The sequence below is a fragment of the Rissa tridactyla genome, chromosome 25 (genome assembly GCF_028500815.1).
Source record: "Rissa tridactyla isolate bRisTri1 chromosome 25, bRisTri1.patW.cur.20221130, whole genome shotgun sequence".
Taxonomy (NCBI): Eukaryota; Metazoa; Chordata; class Aves; order Charadriiformes; family Laridae; genus Rissa; species Rissa tridactyla.
Genome location: NC_071490.1, coordinates 1,161,567 through 1,180,963, shown reverse-complemented (window position 1 = coordinate 1,180,963; position 19,397 = coordinate 1,161,567). Strand labels below are relative to the sequence as shown.

At 55.2% G+C, this 19,397-nt stretch overlaps 2 protein-coding genes across 3 annotated transcripts; one reads left to right on the top strand and one right to left on the bottom strand.

The window, feature by feature from the left end:
• Positions 1–729: 729 nt before the first annotated feature.
• Positions 730–7,806, top strand: LOC128901410 (guanylate-binding protein 1-like). 2 transcript variants are annotated; one of them, XM_054183373.1, is made up of 12 exons: positions 730–878; positions 2,200–2,294; positions 2,867–3,078; positions 3,155–3,282; positions 3,710–3,819; positions 4,135–4,337; positions 4,450–4,692; positions 4,993–5,273; positions 5,849–6,061; positions 6,185–6,287; positions 6,419–6,612; positions 6,764–7,806. In XM_054183373.1, the coding sequence occupies exons 3-12, from the start codon at positions 2,886–2,888 to the stop codon at positions 7,031–7,033; spliced, it is 1,938 nt and encodes a 645-aa protein (XP_054039348.1). In that variant the 5' UTR covers positions 730–878; positions 2,200–2,294; positions 2,867–2,885; the 3' UTR covers positions 7,034–7,806. The 2 variants fall into 2 exon arrangements, with proteins under 2 accessions (XP_054039348.1, XP_054039347.1); XM_054183372.1 differs by having other exon boundaries at positions 2,855–3,078.
• A 7,023-nt stretch (positions 7,807–14,829) lies between these two features.
• Positions 14,830–15,753, bottom strand: LOC128901376 (olfactory receptor 14I1-like). Its single transcript, XM_054183340.1, has 2 exons — positions 15,358–15,753; positions 14,830–14,976 (listed from the first exon to the last, which is right to left on the bottom strand). Exons 1-2 carry the CDS (start codon positions 15,751–15,753, stop codon positions 14,830–14,832), a joined length of 543 nt encoding a protein of 180 aa, XP_054039315.1.
• Between the last annotated feature and the right edge of the window lie 3,644 nt (positions 15,754–19,397).

The following is a 19,397-nucleotide window of genomic DNA, read 5'->3' as shown; positions in this document are numbered from 1 at the left end:
CCCTCGGCTCCTCAGCTGCCTCCGCCCCCTGAAAGTGCCAGGTACTGGCCCAGGCTGGCGGCTTCTCCTGGCTTCGAAAAGCCTCGAAAACGAGCCCCTAGCTGGCCCTTTTTTGCCGTGATTCCCTTCCCCAGTGCGGACTTACCTGCCCTGGAGCTGGTCTCCTTGCGAGTGACACATATATACATAGATAAATAGATACTGTATATACAGAATGGTATTAAGTTCCCAGGACGACGTTACCGGCAGGCACTGGGGAAGTCCCAGACTGGGCTCAGCGACCGGTGGGAACCGGGCTCCAGAGTTGGAGTGAGGAACACACGGATCGGGATCAAAGGCAGATGAGCAGACAGGGCCCTCCTTGGACGTCGGCCATTGAAGGAAGAGAGCTGACCCTTTGATCCCTCAGCTTTGATACCGAGCATGGGGCAGACGGGATGGAATACCCCTGTTGGTCAATTTTTGGTCACCTGTCCTGATGGGGAATCCAAAGGGAAACCTCTTCCCATATGTCCCCACCCTTCCCCACAAGATAAAGCCACGGTCAGCAGGAAAAAGCGGTGGGGTTGAGGAAGAAGGGGGTCGGGGGATGTCTCCCAAGGTGGGTGCAGCTCTGAAACGGCCCGGGCAGCTGGGAGGAGGTGAGGGTTTGCTGTGGCGTTGTTTCTTTTTCGTTGTTATTCCTTCACTTATTAAACCATCTCTGTCTTCCCTGCTCCAAGTGTTTGTGCTGAGCTGATGGCTTTCACTTTTGCCCTCCGACACACTTCCTTTCCTGGAAGAGGGGGGAGGTGCAGGCTCAGGGCACAGGATAAAGGCAGGCAGGAGCCAGGCTGCAGCAAAGCTCTTGCAGCCCAGGGCAGGCGACGAAGACGACGGTGAGTCCCTTCCCCTGATGCCTCCTCCCCACCCCGTGCAAGCAGCCCTGGACGCTGGGGCTGTGGAATGGCTCCTGCTGACCCCAGCAAGGAACAGGGACCCCAGCAAGTGACAGGGACCCCAGCAAGTGACGGGGATGCCAGCGGGTGGGAGGAGGATGAGGTCCAAAGGTCTGCTCAGGCTCTGGGATGGAGCGAGGGGAATGGGTGTCTGGGAGCAGGTGTTCATCCCCCCATGGCTTTGCATGCAAGTTAGGACTCGCCCAGGCTCGCACCCTGTGCCCTAAGCTCTCCTCTCCTCCCCGCTGTGCCCGTGACAGGAGGGGCAGCCTCTTGTCCCCCAGTGTCAATCCCCTTGATGTTCCTGGAAGAGGGCAGGGCTTGTGAGGTCCTCAGAGAGGAGTCAAAGCCCAGGAGTGGGCAGTGTCCGTGGAGCTCGCCATTGCCGGAGCAAGTCCCAGGGCGTCCGGGAGGTTGTAGTGGGGCAGGTTCTGGGTCTGTGCATGGGCTGAGCCCTTTTGCTGCCTCCACGTCCATGGGGTTGACTGGAGCCTGGGAGGGGCTGGTGATGGCGTTGGCTGGTGGTGGTTTAACCCAGCAGAATGGTCGGGTGGAGGTCAGGTCAGGTGTCCCAGCTGTGTCCCCTCCCAACTTCTTGTTCACCCTGTGCTGGTCTTGGCTGGGATGGAGTTGATTTTCTTCCTTGTAGTCTGCATGTGGCTGTGCTTTGGACTGTGCTGAAAGCAGCGTTGATAACACGGGGGTGTTTTCTCTATTGCTGAGCGGCGCTTACACAGAATAAGGGCCTTTTCTGCTGCTCACACCACCCCACCAGTGAGTGGTCTGGGGGTGGGCAAGAGGTTGGGTGAGGACATGGCCAGGACCTTCAAAAATCATCTAGTCTGAACTCCCGCCGTGAGCAGGGACATCTTGCACTCGATCAGGTTTTTCAAAGCCCCGTCCAACTGGACCTTGAGCACGTCCAACGGTGGGTCATGTGCAAGTTCCATGGGGAATCCACAGCTCCTCCAGGAAACCTCTTCCCGTATCTCCCCACCCTTCCCCACTAGATAAGGCCACGGTCAGCAGGAAAAAGTGGTGGGGTCGAGGAAGAAGGGGGTCGGGGGATGTCTCCCAAGGTGGGTGCAGCTCTGAAACAGCCCGGGCAGCTGGGGGGAGGTGAGGGTTTGCTGTGGCGTTGTTTGTTTTTCGTTGTTGTTCCTTCACTTATTAAACCATCTCTGTCTTGCCTGCTCGGAGTGTTGGTTCTGAGCTGATGGCTTTCATTTTCGCCTCTGACTCACTTCCTTTCCGGGAACAGGAGGGGAGGTGCAGGCCCAGGGCACAGGACAAAGGCGGGCAGGAGCCAGGCTGCAGCAAAGCTCTTGCAGCCCAGGGCAGGCGACGAAGACGACGGTGAGTCCCTTCCCCTGATGCCTCCTCCCCACCCCGTGCAAGCAGCCCTGGACGCTGGGGCTGCGGAATGGCTCCTGCTGACTGCAGCAAGGGACAGGGACCCCAGCAAGGGACAGGGACGCCAGGGCATCAGTGATGAACGTGTGGGAGGAGGAAAGGAGAGATGGGTGCCTTGCATAGGCCAGCAGCACGCATGTCCCTGTGGGAGGCACAGCGGGGGGTGAGAGGGGCTTTGATGGGGTTTGGCATAAGAAATTAATGAAAAAATTCTTGGGGTCCTCCCCTCAGCTTCAGCCTCGCCACCTGACCTCTCCTTTCCTTGGGGCTGGTGTGACTCTCCAGTTGATCCTCTCGTCTCGAGCCCTGCCTGAGGCCATCGCTATGTCCCACCCCCATTTTTGCACATTTCTCCACTCAGCAAACTTCAAAGCGGTGCTCAGGACGTAGCGCCAGAGCGCTCCCACCATCCCGCCATCGTTGTCTTCACAGCAGCGCTTGCAATGGGGAAAAAGAGGAGGCGGGTGGAAGGTCCCCACCGTGTTAACCATCCCGTCTTGTAGTCTCCTCTCCAGGCTGTGTTTGCCGTCAGCTATGGCATCTGAAATCCACATGCCGGAGCCCGTGTGCCTCATTGAGAACACGCGGATGAAGGGGCTGGTGGTCCAGCAGGAGGCCCTGCAGGTGCTGTCAGGGATCACCCAGCCCGTGGTGGTGGTGGCCATCACAGGGCTGTACCGCACTGGCAAGTCCTACCTCATGAACAGGCTGGCTTGTCAGAGGAAAGGTGAGAGAGGTCCCGGCCCCGGATGCCCAACGTACCTGTATCGAACGCTGTTGAGACCCTTGCGACCTCCCCACAGGTTTCTCCTTGGGCAGTGGTGTGCAGTCCCACACCAGAGGTATCTGGATGTGGTGTGTACCTCACCCGTGCAAGCCTGGACACACTCTGGTGCTGCTGGACACGGAAGGGCTGGGCGACGTGGAGAAGGTGTGGAAGAAGCGGCCGCTGCCTTTGTGCATTCCCAGCACTTTGTCACCAGCCATGGTGACCAGAGGCCGGGGGGGTTCCCACCACCTGTGGTGGCTTCAGCCAGCGTGCTGGGAAGAGCCAGAGGCCATGGGGAAGGAGGCTGGGGCAGACAAGGTGCCAAACTCCTCTGCTTTTCTGGGAAAGAGCAGCAGAACAGGACAGAGGAGCTCAGGGAGCACTTTGCTAGAGGTGTGTGGGACCCTGAGAGTTAAGAGCTGAGGATAAGTCCAGCTCGAGAAGGAGGTGGTGATGGCATGGGGGTGGGTCTCTCCAAGACCTGGTCTTGCCGTGGCCTGTCGGTAAGGAGCATTGAGGGTCTGGGCATGTGGGGCTTTGCCCCCAAGACTTACGGGGTCTTGGTAAGAGCCAAGGGTACTTCCTCCAGGGTGACATGAAGAACGACATGTGGATCTTTGTGCTGACCGTGCTGCTCTCCAGCACCCTGATCTACAACAGCAAAGGCACCATTGACCAGCAAGCCGTGGACCAGCTGCAGTATCCTTGGTGGGACAGCAGCAGGAGGGGTGCCCTCCTCTCCCTGAGTGGTGGGCAAGGGTTTGACAAATCCTAGTTCCTCAAACAGCCAAAGGACCTTCTGGTGGTGCCCAGTGCTGTGCTTTGAGTCCTTAGGAGTGCCATGTGGTGGACCTCCAGGCTGAGGGGTTTTCTCCCTCTTCCTTCCGGTGGTTCCCGGCTGTTCTCTGTCCCCGCAGAGTCTCCTCTCTTGCCCGTGAAGTGCTGAGCGGTTGCAGGGTGGCGATGCCCCTGCATTCAGAGCTGAGGTCCCTGTTTCCTTAGCCAGCTCCCTAGCTATGTGATGAAGCTGACTGAGCAGGTCAAGTTGAAAGCAGCACCCGAGCAGAGCGAAGATGAACTGGAGGATTCAGAAAACGTTGCCCCCATCTTCCCGACTTTTGTGTGGACGGTCCGGGACTTCACACTGCAGCTGGAGGTGGATGGGAAGGAAATCTCTGAGGACGAATACTTGGAGAATGCACTCAAGTTAAAGGCTGGTAAGGGAACGGTGCTGTGCTGCTGGAGACGTCCAACCCCAGCAGCATTTCAGTGTAAGTCAACAACAGCCCAAGCCCCGGTGAACTTGCTCCGTGTGCTCCTACCCCACAGGTAGCAGCCCAGAGACCCAACGCTACAACCAGCCCCGGGAATGCATCTGCCAGTTCTTTCGGGATCGCAAGTGCTTTGTTTTTTACCAGCCGGCCCACAGGAGGGACCTGGTTCGCTTGGAGGAGCTTCAGGACGATGAGATCGATTGTGAATTCCGGCAGCAGGTGGAGAAATTCTGCAGCCACATCTGGGAAAAGTCTCCGCCTAAGACCATCCCTTGTGGCCGCACCATAACAGGGACCCGTGAGTGCTGCTGTGCAGAGGGTTGGATGGCCAGCACCTCTTGGCTCTGCCTCTGGGGAAGGATCAAATGCCCAGCCAAATGGTGGAGGTGGGGAAAGGGAGAGGTTTTCTGCTGGCTGCTGTCCCTGCCTGTGGATCTGGAGCCGCTGGATGCTGTAGACGGGGTGGGAAAGAGTTAGGAAAGGAAGTTCAGGAAGGCTGTGGCAGGCAGGCAGCAGGGATACGGCAGGAGCCAGCGGCGAACGGGAGCCGGTGTTTTGTTCAGGCTGCAGATCTCTCATCCTTGGTCCTCCTTGGCAGTGCTGGGGAAACTGGCAGAGAGCTACGTGGAGACCATCCGGAGCGGGGCAGTGCCGTGCCTGGAGAGCGCGGTGCTCGCCCTGGCAAAGACTGTAAATGCAGCGGCAGTGAAAGAGGCTGTGACGTTGTACCAGGACCTGATGGAGCGGCGGGTGAAGCTGCCGACGGAGACGGTTCAGGAGCTACTGGATCTGCACACCCAGTGCGAGCGGGAGACGCTGGAGCTGTTCCAGAAACAGGCGTTCCAGGAGGAGATCTGCTCTTTCCTGGCAGATCTTACAGTAGGTGGTCCCCAGCCCAGCCAGGATTCCCCCAGGGACACCACCATCCCCTTAGCTTTGGGGAAATAGCATGGTCCTGGGGGGAGGGGGTCTCCTGCCTCCTGCCAGAGGACACTGCTGTGCCCTCTGCAGAGCAGACTCGGTCCCAAGGCCCGCTCTCACGTTCTGCAGGCTGTCAGTTGTCCTGCTGCACCACCTCTTCTCCCTAGGTTCAAAAGCCGTGCTGCAAAGGGGACGAGGCTCAGCCCTGCCCGCTCTCTTGCCCCAGCCCAGATGTGTCTCTGCCCTGGCTGGAAGCCTGTAGCCTTCCACGCTTCCCCTCTCCTGCCGACTAATTCTTGCCCCTGTCTTTTGTGAAGCCCGTGGTCCCTGGCGTGCTCTCTGCTCCTGGGCACCTTGGTCCAGAGATGTTCCTGAGCACAGAATGGCCTCCCCCCCATCTCCTCCCGGCCGATTACCCCACGGACTGGCGATCCCAGTTTCCATGTCAACAGGGCTTGATTTTTGCCCGGCGTGAGAGCGGTGGCCGCAGCTCAACCTGGGCTGATTCCTTCCCTCTGCCCCTTTCCGGACAGTGCCAGGTGGAGGCAATCAAGGACAAGTTCTGCAGGGACAACGAGCAGGCGTCCCGTGAGAAGTGCGAGGCCGCGCTCAGGGACCTCTTCCAGGACTTGGACAGAAAAATCACTGATGGTGTCTACAATGTGCCGGGGGGTCACCAGCTGTTCGAAGGAGACCAGCAGGCGCTGTTGGAGAAATATGGGGAACTGCCTGGCAAGGGGGTGATGGTAGGAACAAGAGCAGCTCCCCTGCCGGGAAGAGGCTCCACGTCCCATCCCCTTCCCCCACGTAACCATTTCCCCCAGCTGCTGTTTCTGCCCTTGACTCCTCTTCTACCTGTGCTCCTACAGGCTGATGCCGTCCTGCAGGAGTTCCTCCAACGCAGAGAGGCTCTGGACAAGAACATCCTCAACATAGACCTCGCCCTGGAAAAGAAGGACAAGGAGCTGAAAGGTAACTTGTGGGCAGGAGAAATGTCACTGCCTGTAGACGGCCAAGCTTGGTGGGGGGCACACAACAGTACTCCCCGGGGGCTTGTGGGCTCAGCTCCTGCCTTTGCAACACCTCTCTTTCTCCGTCCCCAGATGTGCAACAGCAGTATGAGAGAGCTCAGCAGGAGTGGGATGCCCGGTGGAAGCAGGAGGCTGAAGACAAGCAGAAGCTGCAGGACAAGTTGCACAGCACCGAAGAAGAGGTGGCTCGTCTGAGAAAGAAGCTGGAGGATCAGCCTAAGAAGCGGCGGGAGGAGCACCCGAAGACCAGCAAACGTAAATCGAAGGTACGAAGTGGGAGGGTGCAGGTGCCACGATGTGGCTAAGAGGCAGGAATGGCGAAGGGGTCCCAGCTGGGTCCCTCCCATTGATTCTTGGCTCTGTGCCACTCCCACAGCACACACCGTGCCCTTGCTGACAATCTGACTCTCTTCACAGGAAGAGAGCGGCTGTTCCAGTGGTGACTTCGGTGGTAAAGGAGGCCCCTTTGGACTGGGTCCGGGACCCTTTGGTGGTAAAGGAGGCCCGTTTGAACTGTGTCTGCAACTCTTTGGTGGTAAAGGAGGCCCCTCTGGACCGGGTTCGGGACACTTTGGCGGCTTTGGACAGGAGCAGGGATATGGCAATAATAACTACAACTGGAGGGAATTCTTCAGGCAACTATTGATGTTTTTGTTTTATGTGATTATGGGATTCCGCTGGAGGTAACCATGAAGATTTTCTTTAAAACCCCTCTAGCAACAAGGGAAGAGAGGTGTGTAGTGTCCCCACATAGAATTCTGTTAGAATTTTTAAAGCTTTTCCTGCAAGATGCTTGCCACGGAGTGCAGAATTGACCGCCCTGTTTGCTTGTACCGCTCTCTGCTATGTTCATGTATGTCTCCTCCGGGAGAAGATGTTCTCCTCTTCCCTCCCAGAGCACCTGGTCTCTCACTCCATCTGAAGGCATAGGGAACATCTAAAGCCGGGGTGGCCCGGGGCACAGAAAGGCCAAGAGGCAGGTCTGGGAGCATTTTGCCCGTCTCAGAACACGTCACGGAGGAACGTAGCACACCTCGTGTACAGGCCTCCTCACCAGGGCTATGGGAAACATGACCAGCGAGGTTTACGCCCACTGGCTGATATCCTATGGTCGCACTTTCTGCAGCTGCGGGAAGTTGCAGGGAGGCTGTGAGTAAACCAGGAATCCACATGGTGATCGCGACCTGGTTTGCTTGGCATCAGTCCCAGGCAGAGTGACCCAGAAGGAGTGAGCCTGCGATCCACGGCGCGGCAGGTGAAAGGCATCCTCTGCAATGGAGCTTTTCCCACCCAAGGCTCTTCTCACTTTGAAGCTGTGAGGAAGTTCTGCCTGCCGTGATGTCCTGCTCTCTACTCGCTCACCCCCTCTTCCCTCTCTTCACACCAGGAGATCCCCAAGTGCCCCTTCCCTGTTTGCACAGGCAGCTTTTGCTTCACCTATTAAACTGTCTTTATCTCGACCGATGCATTGTCTCCCTTTTACCCTTCCCGTCCTCTCCTCCATCCACTATTGGCGTGGGGCTCAGCTGCCTCCCGGGGTCAGCCCATGTCACTCATGGGCAAAGGGGTTTCCCCCTTTGCTACAGGGAATTACATTTTCAGCCGCACCTGGAGAAGAAGCAGGGACACTAACATGAAGGTGTAGAGGTTTTTGAGTTCTTTATGGACAGAGGGGCTGCTCCAAAGGCAGTTACCCCAGTGACGCTCGCCCCTCAAATGCCTTCCCTGCTGTGTGGGCACTCCATCCCTGCAGGGGAGGTCCTCAGGTGAGAGAGGAAGGTCTGCAGGTGACAGAGGGAGGTCTGCGGAGCACTGACCCTGCTCGGCCAGCAAGGTCCTGGGGAACCTCCCGGGGACAAAGCCCGGGCTCTGCTCCTCCACCTGCTGTTGTGCTGGGGCTGTTTTCCCTGCCGAGCCCTCACACCATGACACTGTCTCCCTTCATTGCCACACTCTAGTCAAATTATTGACATCATTTGTTTCATCTTTTGCCAAATTTTGGTGCGGTACCATGGTCCCATACACCACACGCGTGAACATCAATGGTTTGCCGTTTGTTCCCATGCTCTTGGGCCCATACTCTATGTTCTAAGGGACAGAGGACGGTTCCACGGTGGCTTAATCCCAGCGCAATGACTGGACATATGGTGGGTACGGAAGCATTGCGTATTGTCACAACAAAAGCTGTGGCTTTACTGCTGGTGAGGTCATAAGTGAACGTAAGCAAACGCCACCAAGACTGGAAATCCTTTTTCAGGGATTGCATTATCCTTTTGATCTCGGTGGGCAAGGTGCCCTCATCGCCTTCCCTTATAAGTGCCTCTGTGGTAGATTGCACCCAGAACTGGGAAATGGTTTTCTTATCAGGAAACCCATACCCAGAGAAAGATTTGTGATATGATAAAAAGAAAAAAATAAACCATAAATTGGATACTAGGTGCCCTTCCCTCAATCTCTGGGACCTGGCTAGTCATTTTCTTGCAGAAGTTTATCAGGTTGGTCTCCTCCTCGAATCCATGGTGGCTACGCCTGGTGATTTTCTTGTTGTTCACGTGCCTGGAAATGGTTTCCACGATTAGCTGCTCCTTCTTGTTCCTAGGGATCAAGATGAGGCTGGCTGGCCTGTAGATCCAAGTCTGGCTATGTCATTGGTGCCTTCTTGGAAGAGCAGCAGGGAGTAACAGTCCAAGGGCTGGAATAGCTTCAGCAGCCTCTCAGCAATGCACTTGTTGATCAAAGGCAGCAGAAGGAGTTTTTTAGAAGCTTCCAGAGGTTTCTAGCAGCTTGTTGAGGGTCAAGGAATCCTGTGTCTCTCCTTATCTGGCACCCACACCTTCCTCAGAGGGTACCCTGGAGCCCCCTGACGATCTTAGAAAAGCCCCCATTTCAAAACATTTCCAGGACATTGTTGGGCGAAGCCCTGAGGAACTTGGTGGGAATTCAGTGCTCCTCCTCACGTGAGTGGAAGGTTGGTCTAGAGACTTCCCAAGGTCCCTTCTGATCTGAATGCTTTGGTGTTTCTGCCACCACTGACAGCAGTTAGTGCGATTCTTGTAGACGTGAATTCCTCCTCTGCACGTGGCTTAGCACCAAGTGTGGCAAACACAGCACCAGCCCCTCTCACAGTGTGATGTTGGCTCTTGGGCCTGCAGCATTTTGAGTTCCAAGTTCATTTGTGAATGGCTACTTGTTCAGATCACGCCCTCTTCACAGCCCACAACACCTGTGCGTGACATCAAGGTGACAAGGGAGAGAGACACAGGCAAAAAGCCATGGCAGGAGGATGACGACACTCTCACAACCGTGACATCCTTTGCACATCCAAGAGAAGCCAACAGGATTGGAAGAGTCTTAAACATCTCAGGGGTGCAGTTGTAAGGTCAGCTGTCAGCTGTAAGGGAGGCTGAGCGAGCTGGATTTGTTCAGTCAGAAGAAAAGGTGACTTTGGGGAGACCACAGAAGAGCCTTCCCACCCCTTTCAGGAGGTAACTGGAGGAGTCGGGCTCTTCACCACGGTACGTGATGGGAGGATGACGGCCAATGACCAACAAGAATGTTTCCCAGAGAGCTGGTGCCATCTCCATCTTTGGAGGTTTTCAGGCCAAAAATGAATAAAATCCTGCGCAAGCTGGTGCAACCTGATGGCTGACCCTGCTGTGAGCAGACGATTGGGGTAGAGACCTCCTGAGGTCCCTTCCAGTGTTGCCATCCACTACAGGCATTTTCCCTGATGATGGTCGGGAAAGCACTCATGTTGATGATGAGCGGGAAAGCACGCTCACACTAACAGCAGGCACAATGGAGCTTCAGTCCAAGCGCACCTTGAGAAACTCAGGGATTACGCCAACAGAAACCTCAAGAAGATTTCAAGGAGATGGGATCTTCTCCTTATCATCTTCTACGTTAGGGGACAAAACAACCCTGTACATCAAAGCAGGCTTGGACCTGAACTGAATGAGGAGCAACCTGGAGGAGAAGGGCCTGGGCATTACGAGCGATGCCATACAGGACCGTGGTGCTAACCATGAATACGGCCACGTGCACATTGGGCTGCGCCGGGAGGAGCGTGGCCATCCAGGCAAGGGGAGTTATCACCCCCAGGACTTAGCACGGGTGTGGCCACATCTGGAATAGTGTGTCCTCATGTGGGGCTCTCTCTTCTGGAGGAGCGGGGAGGAACTGGAGTGGGCCCATAGGAGGGCTACCAAGATGGGGTTAGGGACCATGTGCGGAAAGGCTGAGAGGTGGGGACCGCATTGGCCTGGTGAAGTGGCAGCTCAGGGAAGAATAATAGTAGCTTCAGAAAGCTTGACTGTTACTGTCAGAGATGATCGCGTGGTTTTTGGTAGAGGGAAAGAGCACGAGACAGGAAAGCCATGAGAAACTGCAGTTTTGAATGTCCAGATGGACGTGAGGAGACCGAAATGTCAGTTGAAGGAAGGTGGTGCTTTGGCGCAACAGGTCACTCAGAGGGAGTCTGCGTTGACCCATGATTTTGCATTTGAAGGAGCAGCCAGTGAGGATGGAGAGATGTCAGTAAAGGCAGGGACGTGCCAGGGTGAGAACAAGGTGGGGAAGTGTGTTGGGTGTCTACAGTCTGCAGGGAAAGAGGCGCAGGCATGGGATGGTGTAGGACAGCCTATGGTGGAGATGGCCAAGGGTGCCGTCAAGGCCGAAAAGCCCTGACAGAACTGAGCTCTTTGTCCCCTTGGCTATGGCTGATGTCTCTGCCACCAGGGCCTATGAGGAGACACATTGTTCCCATGGCACCGAGGCCACGTTGCCTTCTTGCGCCCCCCGGCGAGGCTGGGAGGTGTCGTACTGTTGTCCTTCACTTGGCACCACACCCCCCCGCAACCCATGAAAGCTCTCAGCCATGTGTGATGGACGGGGTCTCTCTCCTGAGGGTGAGGGGCTGGGGTCAGGGCTTGGCATTTGGCTTCATAAAGCACACCAAGGCTTCACGCAGCGTCGGAGCCACCGGCACTTTGCCTGCCTGTCATCGCCGCCTCCGAACTTCTGCTCTAACGAGTCCAAGGGGTGGCCGTCTTGGTAATAGCCCTCGGTGGGGCTTGTTAATGCTCCAAGACACTTCAGCATTTCTTTCTGACTCCTTGAGCAGTTTGTGCAACCTCCCCTCGGCGCTGCGGGTCCACGGGCTCAGCACCGAACCCACCGTGGGGCTCATTACAAGGCAGAGAGCCCTCGTGTGCCTTGTCTCTTCCCGTAACTTTCTTCAAGTCCTCAAGACTCCTGCAGCTAATTGGAGAGCTTTCAGGCTGGTAGTTACAGAGGGAGACTTCAACGAGGACATAATGAGAAGGGAGTTTTCCATTTTAAAGGCATTTGTTTTTATTTTCCAGTTTACGAAGCAGCGATAGCAGCAGTCTCAAATTGGTATTGATCCAGAGGGTCACCTAAGCAGGTATGGGCAGGAAGGAAAAGCAGTCCCTTGAGGCCACACACTCAAGGGGCATCCCTGCTCCTCACCTCCCCAAGCCCACCGTTCCTCTGATCGGCCCCCTGGGCCTTGCGGCACTTGTCCTTACATCAGACTTCTCCACTGAAGTCCGCAGCTGGATGTTACAGCTCCTTGGCACCAATTCCCACCTGCTTTCCTCAGGGAACTGCCTGCATGCAGGCACAGGAGGACTTCTCCTCATTGCCTAAAGAACAAAAGCTACACATGATGCAACTCAATAAGCTTTAAAACTCTCTCCTCTACTACATGCCAAGTGCAAGCTGCATCTAACGAGGGTCACCTTCCACAAGGCATATCCGTACGAGAACCGGTTTAGAGAGAGCACTAGGAAAATATAGATAGAAACATACTTAAGGAGTTGCCTCAAGGGTTCATCAGACTTCTCAGAGAGGCAGCAAGTTCCTAACTCCCTGAAGGCCAACGCAGCAACCAGATAGTTTGGAGGAGTCTGACTGATAGAAGAGCAAGGGGAGGGGGAAATCTGGAGAGCCATGGGAAGGGCATATGTCCAGACGGTCTGCTGAAAAGATGCCCTTAGACACTGTCACTTAATCAGGAGAGGTGGGAACACCTGAAAGGTGAGGGAGATTCAACACACAGGGTAGTAGACAGAGTAGTGGCAATGCAAGTAGAGGGGAAGATCAATACTTCTCCTACGACTAGTGCACTCCCTGGAAATTCCCGTTGTGGCATGGTGGGGAAAACATCGTCATTTTAATAAAAGTACTCAATTGTTTCGACTGATGAATATGAGCCCATATTTAAAAAAAAAAAAAGCCTAGTTCAAAAAAAGTCGTTCACCTTTCCAGGCAGACCTCAGTTGCCTGACCATAAACTTCCAGTGCCTTTTTGGGAGGCCTCACTGTACCTGAGGTGTTTGCCTGGGACTGGCAGGTATCACAGAGGACATGTGGGAGACCAGAGCCCCTCGGGAGCTGCAGGTGGGGGCTGGGCAGGGGGTCCACACCACGAACACCTGCAGAGCCCTGAGCTGGTGGTGCTGCTCTGCAGAGTGAGCAGGCTGTGGTGCCCAAAAGCCGCAGGGAGACAGTCCCAGGCACATCCCTTCTGAGCATTCACCATCTCCAGGGGCGGGGGTCACCCACATGTGAAAGATCAGCCCAGGCCTTCCCCAGCACATCACCCCATGCCCTCCTGCCCTGAGCCCATAAAGAACCCAAGCACAGCAGCATGGCCTTGTAGGGACAACCTCTTCAGCCTGCTCTTGACTTCAGCTTTGGAAGAAAAGTCCAACCTCCAGACACTTGCACTGAGGAAATCTCCCTTATTACAGAGATGTGACACAGGAGTCATAGAATCACAGAACGTGTTGGGTTGGAAGGGACCTTTAAAGGCCATCAAGTCCAACTCCCCTGCAGTGAGCAGGGGCATAGAATCATAGAGTCATAGAATCATTCAGGTTGGAGAAGGCCCTTGCGATCATCGAGTCCAACCATCAACCCCACTCTACAAAGTTGTCCCCTAGACCATAACCCCTAACACCACATCTAAACGACTCTTAAACACATTCAGGGATGGTGACTCCACCACCTCCCTGGGCAGCCTATTCCAGTGTCTGACCACTCTTTCTGTGAAAACTTTTTTCCTAATGTCCAGTCTAAACCTACCCTGCTGCAGCTTAAAGTCATTCCCCCTTGTTCTATCGCTAATTACCTGTGAGAAGAGACCAGCACCAACCTCTCTACAATGGCCTTTCAAGTAGTTGTAGAGAGCGATGAGGTCTCCCCTCAGCCTCCTCTTCCTCAAACTAAACACTCCCAGCTCCTTCAATCGCTCCTCACAAGATTTATTCTCCAAGCCCTTCACCAGCTTCGTTGCCCTCCTCTGCACTTGCTCCAGCACCTCGATATCTCTCTCGTATTGAGGTGCCCAAAACCGGACACAATACTCCAGGTGTGGCCTCACCAGTGCTGAGTACAGGGGGACAATCACCTCCCTCCTTCTGCTGGTCACACTAGTTCCAATACAAGCCAGGATGCCATTGTCTTTCTTGGCCACCTGGGCACACTGCTGGCTCATGTTCAGCCCCTTGTCAATTAGAACCCTCAGGTCCTTTTCTGCCAGGCAGCTCTCCAGCCACACTGCCCCAAGCCTGTAGCAATGCATGGGGTTGTTGTGGCCCAAGTGCAGGACCCGGCACTTGGCCTTGTTGAAGCACATTCCATTAACGATGGCCCATCGGTCCAATCTATCCAAGTCTCTCTGTAGAGCCTCCCTATCCTCATGCAGATCAACACTCCCGCTTAGCTTTGTGTCATCTGCAAACTTCCTGATGATACACTCTATGTCCTTATAAAGATCGTCAATAAAGATGTTAAACAGAAATGGTCCCAACACCAAGCCCTGAGGGACACCACTTGTGACTGGCCGCCAGCTGGATTTAACTCCATTGACCACATCTTTAACTAGATCAGGTTGCTCAGAGTCTCATCCAGCCTGGCCTTGAACGTCTCCAGGGATGGGGCCTCCACCCCCTCTCTGGGCAACCTGGGCCAGTGTTTCACCACCCTCATTGTAAAGAACTTCATCCTAATGTCTCATCTAAACCTGCCCTGCCCTAGTTTAAACCATTGCCCCTCGTCCTATCGCTACATGCCCTTGCCAGCAGCCCCTCCCCGGCTTTCCTGTAGGCCCCCTTCAGGTACTGGAAGGCCACTATAAGGTCTCCCCAGAGCCTTCTCTTCTCCAGGCTGAACAACCCCAACTCCCTCAGCCTGTCCTCATAGCATAGGTGCTCCAGCCCTTTGATCATCTTCGTGGCCCTCCTCTGGACCCGCTCCAACAGCTCCGTGTCCAGCTGTACCACCACGCCAGAGACATGTACAGGACCCCTGGGTCAGACAGACTGGCTTCATGTCTCTGGAGAAGTGGGGTGGATGCAGACATTCCTGGCAAAACACGATGATCACAAACCAAATGGCCAATACAGAGGAGGTTCCTGAGATGAACTGGAAAGCGCTTGTGAAGTGACATGGGCAGCTTATTCCTGCTTCTGAACCAGTTTCTTCAGTGTGTCTTTGAGCTCCTGGTTCCTCATGCTGTAGATGAGGGGGTTCAATGCCGGGGGCAGCAGTGAGTACAGAACAGCCATCAACAGATCCAGTGACCGGGACGAGGTGGAGGGGGGCTTCAGGGAGGCAAACATACCAGTGCTGACATACAGGGAGACCACGGCCAGGTGAGGGAGGCATGTGGAAAAGGCTTTGTCCTGTCACTGCTCAGAGGGGAACCCCAGCACGGCCCTGAAGATCTGCACGTAGGACAGCACACTGAAAATTAAACACCCAAACCCAAGAGGGACACTAACCACAAGAAGCCAGGCTTCCCTGAGAGAGGAGTTGGAACAGGAGAGCTTGAGGATCTGGGGGATCTCACAGAAGGACCGGCCCACAGCATTGCCTTGGCAGAGCGGTAGTGAAAATGTGTTGGCAGTTTGCAGCAGAGTGTGGAGGAAACCACTGCCCCAGGCAGCTGCTGCCATGTGGACACAAGCTCTGCTGCCCAGGAGGGTCCTGTAATTCAGGGGTTTGCAGATGGCAACGTAGCGGTCATAGGCCATGACGGTGAGAAGAAAATATTCCCCTCCAGCCAAGAAGAGAAAGCAAAAGGCCTGTGCAACACATCCATAGTAGGAAATATCCCTGACGTCCCAGAGGGAATTGGCCATGGATTTGGGGACAGTGGTGGAGCTGGACCCAAGGTCGAGGAGGGAGAGGTTGAACAGGAAGAAGTACATGGGGTTGTGGAGGTGGTGGTCACAGGCTACAGCACTGACCATGAGGCTGTTGCCCAGGAGGGCAGCCAGGTAGATGGCCAGGAAGAGCCAGAAGTGCAAGAGCTGCAGCTCCCATGTGTCTGCCAATGGCAGGAGGAGGAACTGTGTGATGGAGCTGTTGTTGGACATGTCTCAGGGAATGGGGCACTGTCCATGGAGGAAAAGACAGTGATAAATAAGGGGAGACTTAGACAAAGGTGCTATGGGGCAGATTTACATCCTGGAGGGCAGCTCACAGCTTGGAAGGACACCTCCAGCCCAGCGTCCTGATGATGGTATCTCGTTAAGGGATGACATGAACATTGCTGGGCAGCTGCTCTCAGCCCCCGTGCTCTTCAGGGGACAGTGGGCAAGATGCTGGCGAGCTGCACCACGGCTCTGTGGAGCTCTGGCTGCAGAGGAGGTGGTTCATGCTTTGGACCCCACAGCCCTGAGGGCAGAGGCTCTGCTGGGTGGGAGAGAGGCAAGGGCGTTTGCTCGGAGGAAGGGGTCTGCATTGGAGGGCTTTTCTGAATTCTCCCTCCCACAACATTTCTGGGTTTTGTTCCCCTGTCCCATGCCTTTGCCCTGTCGGTGCTCACAGCCCCCATCCCAACCTCTCTGCACTCCTCTTTGCTCTGCAGAAACCTGCCTGTTGGCAGGGCACGGGCTGGGACATGTTCATGCTCACAGGTGGAAAAGGGCAGGTCAGCACAACGCTGAGGGGTCCAGCAAAGGTGATGCTGGTGCTGTCCGTAGGCAGAAGAGAGGATGAAGGCCCTTTAGGAGGCTCCTAGCAGATCTACTGTTCACTCAAAGTTACAGTCCAGGAATCTCAGTGACTTGTTCAAACTTGAGAGCTCTTTTCCATAGTGTTCTCTCTCCCCACCACGCAACAGTAGGAAACAAAAACCCCAGACCCTGCAAAGCTTTACAGTAATTGGTTGGAATTTGGGGGGGTTTACAATGTGGCCAGCCCTATCGATACTGGGGGAAGATACAGCCGTCCCCAGGCTCACACATTCCCAGACCCTGGCAGATCCCGGACTTGGGCTGTCTGCAAACTCCTGCACACCAAGATCTGTTGTGCAGACCACGTCAGGGGGATGTTTCCCCACCCCTGAATGCACCCTGCACAGTGTGGTGCCTTCACACGTTGACTGTGGGGCCACATGTGGGGCAGCAGGGCTGTGCTGGTGCAGGGATGAGGACGTGAACAGGAGCCACACTGCCAGGACATCCCAAAATCCCTAAACACCAGCCAGGCACGGCTGTTCCCCCAGTCACTGTGATGGCTCTGGGATTCAAAGAGGCACCATGGGTTGGAAGCGTAGGGTGGGCACCACGACCCCCAGCTCTGCCAGCAGACCTTCTGAAGCCCCAGCAGCTCCCAAATGTCGGAAGGGGACTCATTGCCACTCCCGGGGTTGGGAGTCTCTTGGGGCCAGCAGCCGCTGGCACTACCTGCCAGGAGCCACAAGACACAGTGGCCAGCGTGGATTCCTGCACCGCACCTCACAGTGCCTCCCCTCCTATGTGACCTTCGTCTCTCAGGAGCACCGCTGGGTGTGAAGGGGAGCTGCTGGAGCTCTTCTCTGCTGACCCCCATGGCCCCCAGCTCTGCCCTGGTGCCAGCTCACAACCACTCCCACAGTCCTTCTGCAAGTCTGTGTGTCTGCCTGGACCTGGCCGCCGTGGTGTGCCTGCGTGGCCCCGAGATCCCAGACAGGGTCTGCTTGGAGACCACGTTGTGACCCTGGTCCTTGGTCCGAGTGGGGCTGATGATCTGGCCAGGGATCATGACAGAATGGACAGGACAAGAGACGGCAAGGACAAGAAGCAGGAAGGGAAATTGCAAATGAGATTAAGGGAAGAAAAGAAGTATACATACATATTTTCTATATTTCTATATATAATGAGGATAGTGGGTAAGTACAAGTTGGGTTTGGAAAGCTTGTCTGGAGACCAGCTAGACCTCCTCTTAATGCTAACCCATAAGCTCTCAGTCGGCTCCTCACCCATCACGAGGCAGACGTCCAGGCCCTCCAGCTGCTCTCTCACATAAAGGGCAACTGCCCCTCCTCGACTTTCCAGCCTGTCCTTCTGAAAGAGCCTGTGTCCTTCCGTTGCAACCCTCCAGTCCAGGGAGTAACCACACCATGTCTCCATGACACCAGGAAGGTCATAGCCCTGCAACTACCCACAGCTCTCTAACTCACTGTGTGCATTAGTGTATGGGCACTTTAGCACCTTGGGTTCCTGAACAGGGGTTGGGGAATTTCTCCATCATGGTGCCTTGAAGGCACTTCTTGCTGACAGACGAAGATTTCAAAGAGCACGTCACAAAAAATTATTTTTTATTCTCACGGATATATTTTATTCCTTTTCAGTTTCGATAAGAGATGGTAGCAGCATTCTCCGGTTGATGTTGCTCCAGTGTGCCTCCTAAGGAGTTTGAGACCGGCAGGAGAAGCAGTCCCTTGAGGTCTGAGACCGTAGGGACAACCTTGTCCTTCCCTGCCCAGCCCTGCGCTTTCTCTCATGAACCTCCACCCGCCTTCCTTAGAGAACTGACTGCACGCAGGCAAAGAAGGGCTTTTCCTATTTTTCAGTAGCAAAGTCCAGGATTCCTTCTTAGAAATGAGACCTGTAGTTGTGACACCGGGCCTGAGCTTCTCTCATGGGAACAGCAGCTCCTGGGGCAGAAGAGAGGGAGCGTTTTCCACCCCACCAGCCCCAAGCCTGGAGAGCACCAATGGCGTGAGGAAGTGGAGGCCAATCACTCTCTTTTTCACACCTTTGGTCCCTAGGATAACAACTTCCCCCTTGAATGCCTTATGCGCCCCACTCCCCAGGGCGGCACAAACATCCTGCTCCTGGGGCACCGTTTCCAGAAGGCCTCTGGGTCAGACAGACCAGGCTCTTGCCGCTGGAGAAGTGTGGTGATTCCTAAAACTTGTTTACAAAGGTAGCGTTCAAGCGCAGAAGAAAAGGACCAAATCACCAAGCCTGGCCTGAGAGAAACTCAGAATTGCCTGTAAAGAGAGAAGGGCAGCTTATTCCTGCTGCAACAGCAGACAGTGGATGAGTCTCTTTAGTGCCTCCTTGAGCTCCTGGTTCCTCATGCTGTAGATGAGGGGGTTCGCTGTGGGAGGCACCACTGCATACAGAACAGCCACCACCAGATCTAGGGAAGGGGACGAGATGGAGGGAGGCTTCAGGTAGGCAAACATGGCAGAGATGGCAAACAGGGAGACCACGGCCAGGTGAGGGAGGCAGGTGGAAAAGGTTTTGTGCCGCCCCTGCTCAGAGGGGATCCTCAGCACGGCCCTGAAGATCTGCACGTAGGACAGGACAAGGAACAGAAAACACCCGCAAGCTACACAAAGACTGACCACAGTAAACCCAGCTTTCCTGACATAGGAGTCCGAGCAGGAGAGCTTGAGGAGCTGGGGGATTTCACAGAAGAACTGGCCCACAGTTAGAGAAGATAGTATTCTGAAGAAACAAAGAAGAGAAACCAAAAGACCTGGGCAGCGCATCTACAGTAGGAAATAACCCTGGTGTCCCAGAGGGAGTTGGCCATGGATTTGGGGACAGTGGTGGAGATGGAGCCCAGATCAAGGAGGGAGAGATGGAGACTCCACCACCTCTCTGGGCAGCCTGGAGACATTCAAACCACCTGGACGCGTTCCTGTGCCACCTGCTCTGGGCGACCATGCTCTGGCAAGGGGGGTTGGACTAGATGATCTCCAGAGGGCCCTTCCCACCCCTGTCATTCTGTGATTGTGTGA